Source organism: Ursus maritimus, unplaced genomic scaffold, assembly GCF_017311325.1.
Source record: "Ursus maritimus isolate PB19 unplaced genomic scaffold, ASM1731132v1 scaffold_26, whole genome shotgun sequence".
Lineage (NCBI taxonomy): Eukaryota > Metazoa > Chordata > Mammalia > Carnivora > Ursidae > Ursus > Ursus maritimus.
In genome coordinates, this window is record NW_024425119.1 from 2,666,917 (window position 1) to 2,683,642 (window position 16,726).

General features: G+C 35.7%; 1 protein-coding gene across 5 annotated transcripts in view; it reads right to left on the reverse strand.

The window, feature by feature from the left end:
- ERC1 (ELKS/RAB6-interacting/CAST family member 1) overlaps positions 1-16,726 on the reverse strand; it is a 555,538-nt gene that overhangs the window by 352,363 nt on the left and 186,449 nt on the right. For all 5 annotated transcript variants that reach the window (XM_040642009.1, XM_040642008.1, XM_040642006.1 and 2 more), the window contains one exon: positions 10,536-10,729. In XM_040642009.1, coding sequence (XP_040497943.1) covers positions 10,536-10,729 — 194 coding nt within the window. The remainder of the gene's footprint in view (positions 1-10,535; positions 10,730-16,726) is intronic.

Sequence of the window (16,726 nt, forward strand, 5' to 3'; positions counted from 1 at the left end):
CAGGATCAGATAAAGAACCAGTCATCTTCAGTTATCATATTCTTAGTATCTTTCTTTCTTTCTTTTTTATTTATTTACTTACTTATTTGTTTTTAAACACTACCCATTCCCCCTCAAGCAAGAAATATAATCCCTGCAGCAGCAGTTACTTCTCTTCTACTCAAACTATGCGAAGACCACATTTTCTGACACTGAATTTCATGGGCCAAAAATACATAACCATGAATTTACAAGTAAGGAAATTCTTCTCTGAGGAACCATTTTCCTCATGAATTGTATAATAGTTTATGTCAAAGCTATATACAACTTAATAATTTTTAGATAGAAGATATCTGAAGACCTTAAACTGAGTATCAATTTGGCATTTCTTTCCAAAAAACGTATAAATATGAAGACTAAATACGTAGGTTTACATTTTTAGGTTATACTGTGTGCATGGCTAAATATACTGTGATACCAATATGAAGCAATCACAAACATAAAGCCCATTTTCCCAATAAAAAGGTCCAAAAAAAAATTTCAGGTCAGCCTACATAAATAAACAGGAAGTAGGTAAAAGAGTCAAACATCTAATTATAGTAGTAAATATATTCATTTGTTTACACACACATTTAAAATGGGGTACATTGGAAAATAAAGTTAATTTGGAAATACTTCCTTCCACTTCCACATTCTCTGAAACAATTTTATTCACTCTCTTTGCACGCATCTTCAATATCAATTCACCAAGGACAGAAGATAAACCATTACTTTATGTATCACTAAGATGAAAAAGAATTATACTAAGCTATACCATGCCATTATTCATACATGTATCCCAGATTCAGAGATGTTAAAATGTAAAAATAAAAGTTATAATTGGTATTTCATTGTGACAAATAAGGTAGGAAGTTATCTATACTTCTATTTAATCTACAGATCAAAAAATAATCCCATTGGAGTACTTAAATTATATAAAAATATTCTATAGATATGAATTTACTTATACTTTTACAGAAGGAAAATTAAAGGCACAATTGTAAACACATTACAAACATACAGAAGAAATGAATAAAAAATAATAATACTTGCAGTATCACTAATAAGTGTATAAGGGACTAAAATCTCCACCTGTTTGATGAAAGGTCTGAATACACAGGTGATGGAAAGATAAAAACGGAAGAAATGTGGGATGATTAGCTAGTGAAACAAGAAAGGAGCTCTGTCTCTTTGTATTAACATATATACAGGCCCTCAATAATGTAGAGTCACAGAACAGAACATGATAGACACTGTAAGAATAGCACAAATAAAGAAAAGAGAAATTACTACCTCAGGGAAGTCAGTAAAGCTGGCTTTCTTTTCCAAAAAGGTAATAGTTAAAAGGGGTCAGATTCCCAAAAATGAATACAGAAAAAGAAAACTTTAGTCAAAGAGAAAAGAAAAAGAAAAAGCAGGTAAGAAAAAAGGATTCATCTTCTAATTTTGAGGCCTTTTTTTTTTTTTTTTTTTTTACAGAAACAGAGGTAATTCTAAGGACTATCAAACCAAAACTTCACATTTCCCAAAACATTTAGGAGATTTATGAAAAATAAAGACAACTCCATTTCCATTACATAAAATTTCAGACACTAGTAATCTTAAAAGCAAATCAAAAATTCAAAAGGCCAAATCCTTGAGACATGGGATTTAAGCCTAGCAACTATCTTCCCTAATTTCTCCGAATGCCACCAGAAAAGTTCTTTCTCTTACACATACATACATGCAAATAACACCCCGCATTATATATCCACTCCTAACAGGATAGGGAAACAACCCCAATCTTCATGTTCAAGCTTAGTTCAGTACATTGATCTTGATGTATACAAGTACAGATTTATCTCACTTACCAAAATGAGATTAAGTTACTACTTTAGCAGCTCAGACAGCTAATTCAGGAGCTAACTACCTTGAGCCTAAATTCTGAGCAAAGTGAGAACACTCTTGCTTTAAAAAAAAAAAAAAAATCGGGGTGGGGGAGGGGGGGACAAAAATCAACTAAAGAGGTTCTAAATCTTATGACTAGATATACTCCACTACTTAAACAAAGCCAGTTGTTCATGAATCAGAACGTAATTCCCTTGGAAATAATATTATACATGCAGTTTAGGTTTTCTTGCCAGCCCACAAAATTTAAGTTTAGTCGTGATGCAAGAGCCTAGATACTAATAGTTCAAGATGAGGTCTAAAAAAGATGGTTAACAAAGAAAATAAAATTAACCATCAAAAAGTGAAAAAACCAAGTTTCTTCCATTATAAGTACTTATAGGACTGGCCTAATAATGTGTGTGTGTATGTGTGTGTGTGAATGAATAAATAATAAAACTTGTCTCTGATTTTCTCGCTTCCTTAGAATGGCAGCAATAGCAGTATCCTGGCTTTCCCTCTCTATTTCATGTCTCTACACCAGAGTTTCAGGACCTGAAATTAAAAGTCTATTGTCCAAAATTACTTACTAGCGTTCCAACCAAACAACCCCTCAAGTCATGATTTCACACTAGTCTTAAAAATTAAAAGACCACACTGAATAGCACAAAGTTCAAGAAGCCCCTTCTCTATATCCAGGGGCAAATATTAATTGGGTACGTTGAGTATTACTTCTCAGGAGAGCTCAACCAAACCTTAAATCAAAACCTTATCACTGAAATTTCCAGTTACTATACAAGCCATGGAAAGATGCCTCTGCTGAAACCATCACAAAGGAAAAGACAACAGGGGCGCCTGGGTGGCTCAGTCATTAAGTGTCTGCCTTTGGCCCAGGACGGAGCCCCGCATCGGGCTCCTCTGCTGGGAGCCTGCTTCTTCCTCCCCCACTCCCCCTACTTGTTCCCCCTCTCGCTGGCTGTCTCTCTCTCTGTCAAATAAATAAATAAAATTTAAAAAAAGGAAAAGACAACAGCTGTTCTTTGTTGAAGTTTTAGTCTTCTGGGGCCAGAAATATCTCTTTATTGAGTCCGGACTGACAGAAAGGCTAAAAGTCAGACATGGAAAAACTGGCACTTGGCGACAAAGCAACCCACATGGCAGTTCCAAAGTACCTGTCCTCTAAGACAGCATTCCAGCGTGTGGGAAAAGTCTTTGACCTCAGCAAGATCTTCAAGTGAATAGCCTCTGAATCATCCAGATGTTTCCATCTTCCCCTTCTTGAAAGTAAGCTCATTAATAAAAACTTGAACACAGGAGGTTAAGGGAGGGGGAAAAAAAAAAAAAGGAAGGGAAAGATTCTGTAATTCTTAGGCACAACTCTATTCCCACCTACCTATGTGTTAGAGGACCAGATATTTAATAATCTCTCTGGGCCTCAGCCTCCTTATCTGTATTTTAAAAATTCTATATAGGGGCACCTGGGTGGTTCAGATGGTTAAGCGTCTGCCTTCAGCTCAGGTCATAATCTCCAGGTCCTGGGATCGAGCCCCATGTTGGGCTCCCACCTCAATGAGGAGTCTGCTTCTCCCTCTCCCTCTGCCTCTCCCTCTTCTTGTACTCTGTCTCTCTCTCTCAAATGAATAAATAAAAAATCTTTAAAAAAAAAAACCTCTATATAAGAACTCTTTCCAAAAACAAACCAAAAAAGTCATGATGCAAGAAGAGGTAGCTAAAATTAACAAATACAACTATTAAACAAATTACATTAAAATTTTCAGGACATCTTTCAAAGAAAAATAAGATCTACCTGATAAATATCAAAAGGAAGACATGCAAGGCCTGCAGAGTTCCTACAGGCAATCTCCACCCAAAATATGTGCCAGTTTGCTTCTTAATGTTTCCAATAAAGGACAGAAAAAGAATTGATCGTTGAATACAAATGAAGTAAGAGTAATGCCCACATTTCAAAGTGAAATAAGAGCATTTCTGCCACAATAAAAATTTGTTTTTAAAAGGTCAAAATATATCCCTCTTTAAAACAGTTGCCTGATTGAGGGCAAAAATCTGTATAATGAATGCCCTCTTGAAAAGTGAAGGGACAAGATCTGCTCCAGGCATCTGGGTGCGGATGACCTCAGAGAAGAGACAAAGAGAGAGAGGACTGAAACAAAGGGAAAAAAGCAATGACACCTGTGTGGACAGATCTGGAAATAGCAGTACGGCAGAACCATCTGTAACTGCTTCAACTAGTATCCTCAAATTACTGCCTTATTTAAAAGAACCAAAATTGGCATAACAAGGGACTCACTCCTGATTTCAGGTAGCAATTAAAACAGCAAGGAAGTTAATTTTTGATTCATAAAGTATCAGGTAGACAAAGACAGCCCAACCTTGGTCAAGCCCTCTAAGCTGCTTCTGTTCTAGCACCTTCAATCCTTGTTTAACTTCTCAAAACTTTAAATCTTTTCAAATGGTTGCTTCTACTACAGAAACACTTTTAAAGGAAGCAAAAACCGGGGGGGGGGAGGGGGGGAGTTTGTAAATAATTGCAACTGTCTGAATGCTTTGGGTGGCAAATTATAGAAAATCTTGTTTCAAAATAGTTTAAACTTTAAGAAAATGTACTATATCACATAACGGGAAGTCCAGTTTCAGAAATACTCCTAAAATGAGTTCAAGAACACTCCTGAACTGAAGATGACACAAACAAATTAAAAGATATATTATGCTCATGGACTGAAAGAATTGTTAAAATGTCCATACTATCCAAAGCAATATTCAATGCAATCCCTATCAGATTACCAAGGTATTTTGCACATAACTAGAATAATTCTAAAATTTGTATGAAAATGCAAAGACCCTCAATAGCAAAAGCAATCTTAAAAAAACAACAAAGCTGAAGGTACCACAAGCCCAGATTTCAAACTATACTACAAAGCTATAGTAATCAAAACAGTACGGCACTGGAACAAAAACAGACATGTAGATCAATGAAACAGGATAAAGAGCCATGAAATAAACCCACACTTACATAATTAATCTACCACAAAGGAGGCAAGACCATACAATGGGGAAAAGACATTCTCTTCAGTAAATGGTGTTGGGAACACTAAACAGCTACATACAAAAGAATAAAACCAAACTACTTCTATCACCATATTAAAAAACAACAACAACAACAACAAAAAAACTCAAGATGGATAAAAAACCTAAATGGTAAGACCTGAAACCATAAAACTCCTAAAAGAAACCATAAGTAGTAAATACTTAGACACCAGTTTTAGCAGTATTTTTTTTGGATCTGTCTCCTCTGACAAGGGTTAACATAAGAAAAAATAAACTACCGGGACTATATCAAATCAAAGAGCTTTTGCATAGCAAAGGAAACTACCAACAAAATGAAAAGACAACCTACTGAATGGGAGAAAATACATGTAAAAGATATATCTGATAAGTGGCTAATATCTAGAACATATAAAGAATTCATACAACAACAAAAAAACCCAATTTAAAAAATGGGCAGAGGATGGAATAGACGTATTTCCAAAGAAGACATAAGAGGGCCAACTGACAGAAGATGCTCAATACCATGAATCACCAGGGAAATGCAAATCAAAACCACAGTGAGATATCACCTCACATCAGTCAGAACGGCTAGCATCAAAAAAGAAATAACTAGTGTTGGCGAAGATGTGGAGAAAAGAGAACCCCAGTGCACTGTTGGTGGGAATGCAAACTGGTGCAGCCACTGCGGAAAACAATATGGAGGTTCCTCAAAAAATTAAAAATAGAAATACTATGAGACCAGTAATCCATTTCTGGGTATTGACCCGAAGAAAACAAAAACACAAATTCAGAAAGATGTATGCACCCCTATGTTTACTGCAGCATTATTTACAAGAGCCAGTATATGCAAGCAAGCTAAGTGGCCATCAGTACATGGATAAAGAAGATGTGGTATATGTATTTATAATGGAATATCACTCATTCATAAAAAAGAATAAAATCTTGCCATCTGTGACAACTGGATGGACCTAGATGGTATTATGCTAAGTGAAATAGGTCAAAGAGAAAAAGACAATGTTACAACAAAAATCAAAACAAATACCAAAAACAAAACAAACAAAATCAGAAATAGACTCATAAATAGAGAAAACAAACCGGTGGTTGTCAAAAGGGAGGGGGAAGGTGGAATGGGTAAAATAGGTGAAAGGGAAAAAAGGTAGAAATTCCCAGCATAGAAGAATTATGTCACGGGGATGAAAAGTACAGCACAGGAAATATAGTCAGCAATATAATAACATGAATGGTGACAGATAGTCACTACACTTACTGTGGTGAGCATCTCATAATGTATATAAATGTCAAGTCATTATGTTGTCTACCTGAAACTAACTCTACTTCAATTAAAATAAGATATAACAACAACAACAACAAAAAACCCAAAACGAACTCATAGGTACAGACAACAGATAAGTGGTTGCCAGAGGTATGGGCTGAGGGGGAGCGAAATGGCTAAAGGTTGTCAAAAGGTATAAACTTCCTGGGGATCTAACGTACAGGATGGTGACTATAGTTAACAATACTGTAGCGTATATTTGAAAGCTGCTAAGAGAATAGATTTTAAAAGTTCTCATCACATGAAAAAGAAATTTCTATACCTGTGTACAGTAAGAGATGTTAACTGCAGTTATTGTGATTATTTTGCATTCTACACAAATATCGAATCATTATGTTGTATACCTGAAACACATCATAGGCCAATTATACCTCAATAAAAACAATTTCTTTAATTAAAAAATGCTTTAAACAATTATTGCAGAAGTCTGAAAAGATATTAAATCAGAATTCTACCAGCCGGGGCGCCTGGGTGGCTCAGTCGTTAAGCGCCTGCCTTCGACTCAGGTCATGATCCCAGGGTCCCGGGATGGAGCCCCACGTCGGGCTCCCTGCTCAGCAGGAAGCCTGCTTTTCCCTCTCCCACTACCCCTGCTTGTGTTCCCTCTCTCGCTGTGTCTCTGTCAAATAAATAAAATCTTTAAAATAAAAAAAAAAAAAATTCTACCAGCCTACATTACTCTTCTCTCAATATTTTAAACATTATGCCAAAGATAAACCTCTCTATGATAAATCTAAATAGAAACTCTAATATGACCACTTTAGAGAGAAATTCTTAATTACATTCAGGGTTCCTGAGGCTAATCTAAATTGATCTACTTATTTAAGGACAGGTTTCTTTATTTTTGTTTTTGTTCTTCCTTAAATTGATTTACTAAGACTTTACAAAATCACCGGGTGATAATTTTTTAAAAAGTCAACTTGGCTAGGCTTAAGTGTTCAGATACTTAACCAAACACTAATTTAGATGTTACTATGAAGGTATTTTGCAGATATAATTAAATCCTCTAATCCATTTAAGTAAAGGAGATTATCCCAGATAATCAGAGTGGGCATAACTGAGTCCTTTGGAAGGCTTCTAAAAGCAGGGCTGAGGTTTCCCCAGGTGAGAAAAAAAATTCTGCCTGTGGACTTGACAGAATTTTTGCCCATGCCCATGGGATTTCTATCCTGCTGGTGATCTTCTCTTCCTGTTAGCAAATTTCAGACTTCCTTTGCCAGCCCCTCACAACCATGTAATACAACTCCTTGTAACAGATTTCTGGGCATTTTATATATATCTCCTACTACTTCTGCCTCTCTGGTTGCACTCCCAACTTATATATGCCACAGTATAAAATACGAATTTAGAAATAATACTTCTTACATGTAGTTGGGAAAATATTTTATATGTGCAGATATATGGGTGGGCTTACATAATCCTTTTAAAAACTGCAGTCAGTCAGTGATACAAGAGTGGTACAACACTGAATCATCTAACAGGAGCTACTATTGTTCTACAAGGTCAATGTAAGGGACTATTCATTTTTATCTAGATCACAAAGAATAGGTCTGGGAATTCTTTATGAACTCTAACCCTTTTAACACTGGGGTTCTTACGTAAGAAAGAGTAGGAAATGTGCAAAGATTACTAAGAATTTTCTCTAGTTCAATGATCATAACAGTACACTTTTTTTTTTTTTCATTTAGAAGGTTGCTGAACATCCTTTAGAAATGAATTCTACATCCTGAGTTATGGTGTGGCACTACCATCACACTGGTTAAGAGGCCACTACTTAAAGGGCATTCCAGCACTAAAGCAACCACGTACAAGGGGGGCTAGAAACAAAGACGAAGACAATCATAATCAACAATATCAGAATCTTACCAGAGAGAACACGTAATGTTTTCCACAAAACAATGTACCCGAGAGGTACAGTTCAACTTGACACATACCAGCTGTTCTTTATTTCTGATCAAGCAAAATTCCCAGCAAGCCTCAGCAGTAGCAGGAGCAGCAGGAGCAATTCAGTCTAGTACAGAACTGTAGCCTTACATAACACTCACTTTCCCAGGAAGTCCCAAACAAACCCCCCTGACGGTGCAGGGACAGAAACCTGGCGTGGAAGGTACAAAGTGCGGGAGACTGGTTTTCTGAGAAACAGCATGGCCAAGAGGGGACACACACAGAGACCAAAACCCCAATGGATTAGGATCATGGTAAGACAAATCAAAAGAAAGGTGAAGAAATCCAAATGATAAATTATGGGGAGACAGACACCCACACATAGGAAATAGTGGAATGGCAACACAAGAAGCAAATGGTTAGTAAGAAACACGGCAGCCACACACATGCACCTCAGTACTAAATATGGGAACAAAAGGCATCATATAACCCTGTCTCTATTATTCATATCTTAAACTATATAGCTGGGCAACAAATTATAAAGCCAGTAGCAAAAACTGAGTTTTAAAACTTTCCTTTGTTTGGTAGCCAAGAAACTTTGTGTCAAATCCTAAAACAAAATTACAGTGCTACCTGGCCAGAGGCTAAAACTGTGTACTGCTTTTCAGCCTTTTAAGTTATATTCTATGGAAAGAGTAGATCATTAACAATTTTCTCAAAATGTGAGAAATAGAGTGGTTAATAGAAGTAATTTGTTGTGCTTTGGGTATCAAATATAGATTTAATCCTATTTCTTACTATCTTTCAAATCACACCCAACTCCAAAACTCAGTATTAGGTCCAAAAATGAATCAAAAAGTTTTTCAAGCAAGCTGCCTGGAATAACAAGCAATAATTTCAATGTAGATTTCTAATACAAGAAAACAATCCAAAAAATGAAACTTGATCAAGGAATTTCTCTTCTGAAATATTAAAATATTTGGTGGGAAGCCACTAATCCATCAAAAGTATTATATTTTAAAACCTATGCAGCACTGCTGCTGATTTCAGGCCAACACAAAACAGAGAGGCATGTGTTCATGTGAGTATGTAAGTGTGGTGTGTGTGTGTGTGTGTGTGTGTGTGTGTGTGTGTGTGTGTGTGCTGGGAGAAAAACTGCAGTGCAAACATGAAAAGGGGCATACAAAAATATAATAATCTAATCTTGAGACTGGTAATTTTTAAATCTGATCTTAAGAATTCTATCCATTTGTCTTATCCAGAACCAGAAAATATGAATAGAGTTAATACCAAAGTAAGAGGAATCTCGTGAGTATGCAATCAGTATAGTGAAGAAAAATTGTGAGGGTTAGACTTTACTGTTTTAGTTTCTTGAAAATCAAAATTCTATGGGTATAGAATAGGAGAAAAATCAATTCCAGGGGGGAATATCAAGTCTGCCAGTCACCCAAAAATTTTAAACTTAATAAACAGGAAAGTCGTCTCATATTTCCCAATCTTCAAAAACACGAAAATAAAATTTTCCTAAGAATCAGCTCCAAGGAGCCACATATGTTAATGACTGTTGTCTCTATTTAGAAGAACATGGGTGATTAATGAAGTTCTACTAGAAGAATTACTTCTATGTACTTATAAATTTCTGTTAAACACATGCTGTAAAAGAAGAGGTGAAAAGACATATACTTACCTCTTTCATATAAAACTCTAATTACAAAAAAAAAAAAAAAAAAAGACAGAAAATTCCAAGAGAGCTGTTGGGCTAGATCTGTAAACGCAGCTCATTTTGAAGAATTCAAAGTCAAAGACGCATAAAAATCATATCCAAGCCTCTTAAATTATCCTCAAAATGTCACTTCTTTTAAATTTGACCTACGCACTGATGTAACAGCCTGCTTCTCCACAATACAAATTGTGTAAAGTCTAACAATTCACAGCTGAATGGAGCATTGGGCTCAATAAAAAAGGTCTAAGCCAATGAAAAAATATTACCTCCTTGAACTTGAGGTTCATTTGCTCTGTAGATAATAAAGTAATTAAAAAGCAAGTAGCTATTTGTACTCTCATATTAGCCAGTAGAAAAATTTAATTTCTCCACTTATGAACACTTTCTCACTTTCCAATCAATGATGCTGCTGTCCACAGCTTCTTAATATATCCCCATTCGATGTTGCCTTTCAGATGTTGCAGCAATGATCTCACAATAACTTAGAATAAAAAGTAGATTAAAAAAAATAACACAAGCACTCAAGAACCTAAATTCTGAGAGGTAAATATACTGAACAAGTATGCCCCCAAAAGTATACAGTTTTAAAACCATACTTTAACCTTTCTAACATAGTAAGTCCACCATTCAGCTTTCCTACCTTACCTTTCCAACTCCGCGATCTTCTTATCTTTGTCATTCTTCTCATTTTCCACTTCCTTCAAGATTTCCAAGAGGCGGTCAACTTCTGCCTGGGCCTTGCTAGATTCATCTTTGTACCTGGCAATCTCTCTCTCCAATTGCTGTATTCGGTCACTCATCTCTGGACTGGCTCTGGCTTCCAATGTTGCCTCATGTGCCTATAAAGAAAAGTGTTCAAATTCTATCAGACATACATAGTGGCAGTAGGCAAACCACGTCCTAAAGGACCATCTCTATTTCAATTTAAATAGAGCAATATCAAATACCTAATAGCTAGTCTTCAATTTATGAAGTTTTTCCTCTGCTTAAATATTAGACAAAATATTAGTAATAAATTGAGAATTAAATTAATCCATCAATTATGGATTTCAAATGGCTTTGTGTTTAGATGTACTACTGTACATATCTGAATACTGGGCCAAAAATCATCATATGACAAGACTTTTTTTTTTTTTTTTGCATCTAAGTGAGACATACAAACAAGCCATTAGACTACTATTGATCTCGCCAAGATAATCTCTCCAATCTCTCTCAAAAAGGCATCACCAGAGGGGCGCCTGGGTGGCTTAGTCGTTAAGCGTCTGCCTTTGGCCCAGGGCGTGATCCCAGAGTCCTGGGATCAAGCCCCGCATCAGGCTCCCTGCTCCACTGGGAGCCTGCTTCTTCCTCTCCCAATCCCCCTGCTTGTGTTCCCTCTCTCGCTGGCTGTCTCTGTCAAATAAATAAATAAAATCTTCAAAAAAAGGGGGGGGGGGCATCACCAGAGATTCACTGCTGATGTTACTATAACCAATGCCAATGCTGAGATCTAATTCCCACTTAACCCTTACTTCCCTTCCCTTTTCCTATATACTGATTTTACCAAGCATGTATGAATCACATGGCCTGGAGCATACACAATCATATAGATACTACAAATGTGATGCCATAAAAATGAAATTAGGTTACAGGACGTCTGGGTGGCTCAGTCAGTTAAGCATCCGATTCTTGGTTTCAGCTCAGGTCATGATCCCAGGGTCATGCTTAAGTCTGCTTAAGATTCTCTCCCTCTCCCTCAGTCAGTTAAGCATCTGATTCTTGGTTTCAGCTCAGGTCATGATCCCAGGGTCATGAGATCGAGCCCCACATCTGGCTCCATGCTCAGCATGGAGTCTGCTTAAGATTCTCTCCCTCTCCCTCTGCCCCTCCCCCCACACGCTTTCAATCTCTAATAAACAAATAAAACTTTTAAAAAAACCATGAAGTTAGGTTAAGAAAATGGCTATCCGCATACAAGTACCTTCCTAAGATAAGAATTCAGGATTTTACAAGATAACATGGAACAAAGTCAGAAATCAACAACCCCATTTAGAACCAAGAAAAAATTTTTATTCGGAATCCTATTGCAAATGTAACAGTACTTCCAATGCATTTTGGAATGCAAAACAATTTCAGTAACTAAAAACTAATTATTAAGTCTTTAATTTTCCTCCTGAATCTCCAAAGCCATGCATGTATAATGTACTTAAAAAGAAGGTAGAGGTGAAGATGTTTTATTTTCCCTTATTTAACAGACAATAAAACATAATTAGTTCTTTAAAATGGTTTGAAAAAATATTAAAGGGGTAAATATATATTATTAGGAAATACTTCAGAAAGCTCTGAGGCGAAATACGTTGAGCAGAAATGTTCCTACAAATTGGGCTAAATGCTTTGTCAAAGCAAAAGCTCTACTTCTAAAATCAAGACCTTTATCAACATCTTTTGTTTCAGGTTTAATCGGTTAGGAAAATCCAGTTACTAACAGTGGCCTTTAAAAAAAGATTCCACTGGCAAACATGTATTTTAATGTGTTAGCAAAATTCTAACCTAAACTGGTGTGGTTAAAACCCACAACAAAGTAAACTCAAAAGGAAAAAGAGGCAGCCCTGAATGAATTAACTCATTAAGAATAAAATAAGGCAGGGGTGCATGGGTGGCACAGTGGTTAAGCGTGTGCCTTCGGCTCAGGGCGTGATCCCAGCATTATGGGATCAAGCCCCACATCAGGCTCTTCCGCTATGAGCCTGCTTCTTCCTCTCCCACTCCCCCTGCTTGTGTTCCCTCTCTCGCTGGCTGTCTCTCTCTCTGTCAAATAAATAAATAAAATCTTTAAAAAAAAAAAAAGAATAAAATAAGGCAAAAGCAGAAATGCAAATACTTCCCCATGCTTGGGGGGGAATTTTGATCTTACAGTAACTTTTCCACTTTGTATTCACCCCATCTAAAAGTCTAGAGTTCCTACTTGAGGAAGGGAGAGAGAAGGTCAAGTGAATTCATCTTCTACAGAGTAGTAAAAAAACCACTCATACAAATACAGAAAAAAACATCAACCAGGGCTTTATGGCACTACTCTGTCACATCACTTACTATTCTGAATGGGTGGCTTAATACTATGTCAGGATCCTAAAGGGAGAAGTCAGTAAGAAAAGAATAAAAAGAGGCAGAAGGAAATGCTATAAGAAAAGGAACAAGAGAAAGAAAAGATCAAAAATATAATTTTTTAAAACTTGCCATAAGAAAATTCTCCAGAAAGAGATATTTCTTCCCAAAGGGAAAAAAAAAGGAAAAAAATTTAGCACTTTTTACAGTTCTGGTAATTCAGAAGTTGATTTTCAATGTTTTCCTTAATAACTCTGAGGTTATTATCTCATGCTGAAGACATAAAATATGGAAATTCACATACAGGGTATAAATTCCTAAGCTAGAAGTATTTCTGTTCCATTTCTATTCTGTTCTATTTTTGTGCTAGTACTGTACTGTTTTGATCACTACAGCTTTGAAATATAACTTGAAGTCCAGAATTGTGATGCCTCCAACTCTGCTTTTGTTTTTCAAGATTCCTTTGGCTATTCAGGGTCTTCTGTGGTTCCATATAAATTTTAGGATTGTTTGTTCTAGCTCTGTGAAAAATGCTGGTGGTATTTTTTTTAAATATTTTATTTCTTTATTTGAGAGAGAGAGAGTACAAATGAAGGGTGGGGGGGCAGAGGGAGAGGAAGAAGCAAGTTCCCTGCTGAGCAGAGAGCCACCCAGGCACCCCTGCTAGTGGTATTTTAACAGGCACTGCATTAAATGTATAGATTGCTTTGGGTAGTATAGACATTCTAACAATATTTGTTCGTCCAATCCATAAGCATGGAATGTCTTTCCATTTCTTTGTGTCATCTACAATTCCTTTCATCAGTGTTCTATAGTTCCCAGAGTACAAGTCTTTCACCTCTTTGGTTAGATTCATTCCTAGGGATCTTAATTGTTTCTGGTACAACTATAAATGGGATTGATTCCTTAATTTTTCTTTCTGTTGCTTCTGGTGTATAGAAATACAACAGATTTCTCAACGTTTACTTTGTATCCTGGTAACTTTACTGAATTCGTTGATCAGTTCTAGCAGTTCTGTTGTGAAGTCTTTCAGGTTTTCTATACAAATTATCACATGATCTGCACATAGTGAAAGTTTGACTTCTTCCTTACCAATTTGGATGACTTTTAATTTCTTTTTGTTGTCTGACTGCTGTGGCTAGGACTTCCAGTACTATATTAAATAACTTAGTGAGTGTAGACATCCCTGTCTTGTTTCTGACCCTAGAGGAAAAGCTCTCAGGTTTTCCCCACTGAGGATAATATCAGCTGTGGGTTTTTCATATATGCCTTTATTATGCTGAGGTATGTTCCTCTAGACCTGCTTTGTTGAGGGTTTTTATCATGACTGGATGTTATACTTTGTCAAATGCTTTTCCTCTATCTACTGAAATGATCATATGGCTCTTTTCTTTTATTAATGTGGTATATCACATTGATTGATTTGTGAATACTGAAACACCCCTGCAACCCAGAAACAAATGTTACTTGACTGTGGTGAATGATTTTTTTAATGTATTGTTGTGTTCGGTTTGTTAGTGTTTTATTAAGAATTTCTGCATCCATGTTCATCAGGGACACTGGCCTGTAGTTTTCCTTTTTAGTGGAGTCTTTATCTGGTTTTGGTATCAGGGTAATGGTGGCCCCCATGAAATGAATTTGGAAGTTTTCCTTCCTTCTCTATTTTTTGGAATAGTTTGAGAAGAAAAAAAAAGAGAAATAAGTATGGTGGGGATGTACAGAAAAGAGAACTCATATATACACTATTTGTGGGAATGTTATTTGATATCATCACTATGGAAAACAGGATGAAGCTTCCTCAAAAAGTTAAAAACAGAACTACCATATGATCCAGGAATTCTGCTTCAGGGTATACATCCAAAGGAAACACAATCATTATCTCAAGAAGATTATCTGTACCCCCATACTCATTGCAACGTTATCTATAATAGACAAGACAGGAATCAACCTAACTGTCCACTGATGGATGAATGGATAAAGAAGTCACAGTGCATATACAGCATGCATATGTAAATTAATAAATTTACCCATTAATAAAAGAAGGAATTCTGTCTATTTGTAACAACATGGATGAAACTTGAGGGCATTATGCAAAATGAAGTATGTCAGACAGAGAAAGAGAAATATTATATGATCTCGCTTATATGTGGAATCTAAACAACTGAACTCAAACAAACAAAACAGATAGTTGGTTACCAGAGGCAGGGAGAGGAGTGTGTGAAGTGGGTGAAAGTGGTCAGAGTACAAACCTCCAATTATAAGATAGTAAGTTCTCAGGATGTATACCCAGCATGGTGACTACGGTTAACAATACTATCTGAAAACTGTTAAGAGTAAATTTTAGAAGTTTCCACAAAAAAAAATAAATTGTATCCATGTAAAAAAATAAACAAAAATAAACCTAAAAATAAGCTATAAAACAAAACAAAAAAATGCTAATAGAGAAAACAAAGACAACAAAATCCTAGGCCTAATAAGCTCCTAAAGAATTAAAATTGTAGCAAAAAAAAAAAAAACTGAAAAATCATCTGATGATATTTGGCTCTATTTTTTTAGACACAACTGACATATAACATTATATTAGTTACAGGTGTACACCATAATGATTTGACATATGTATAGTATACTGTGAAATAATCACCACAATATATCTAATTAACATCTATTACTACAAAGCTATAAATAATTTTCTTCTTGTGATGAGAACTTTTAAGATCTACTCTCTTAGCAACTTTCAAATATACAGTAAAGTATTATTAACTAATCACCATGTTGTACATTACATCCCAGGACTTATTTATTTTATAACTGGAAGTTTTTACCTTCTAATTCGCTTCACCCATTTTGCCCACATACCACCACTCTTCCCACCCTCCTGGCAACCACCAATCTATTCTCTACATCGATGGATTCAGGTTAGTTTTGTTTTTACATTCCACATATAAGTGAGATTATATGGTATTTGTCTTTCTCTATTTCACTGCCCTGCTTTTAAAATGTAATAGTGCTAGGGAAGTATTTATCTACTAGAATGAGATAAAATCTGAAGCACAACATTTAACAATTGTTCTGAGTCTTATTACATCTTATTGCTTAGTTCTTATCTCAATCTTAAATTAGAAAATACAGTCTCATTTATTCTAAGACATATTTTAAGATCAAAGGTTTTTCTCTTCTTTCCTCTTCTTTGTTGAGAGGTAATTTCCAATATAAATTAATGAGTTTAGAAACACTTTGATAATATAAATATTCAAGTTCATTTGACATTTAATAGAACTAAAAAAGCTATATAAGACATGTATATTGGGGGCGCCTGGATGGCTCAGTCACTTGAGCTTTCAGCTCAGGTCATGATCTCAGAGTCCCGGGTCCTGCTTATCTCCCTCTCCCACGTGCGCGCGCCCCACACCCCCAGAAATAAATAAATAAATAGCCACGTATATTGTTAATTCACACCTCTGCGATATACTCTCAAATTCCTTAGGATAGGTAACCTATTGATTCCATAAATATTTATGTGTTAATTAATAAAACTAAAGCTGATTCCCAAATATAGGCAATAATAGTATTTTTATTTTAGGTTTTAAATGTTATTCTAAATAGCAAAATTCACATATATATCTTCATAAAACAAGACTGCATAGATATGTTCCATATGGAAAACTGTTGTAACTTCAGCTCCAACATGTAAAAAGTCTGAAGTCATTACTACCATTCTTAAAACAAGAAAAAGTTAAAAAACTGAAAATCAATTA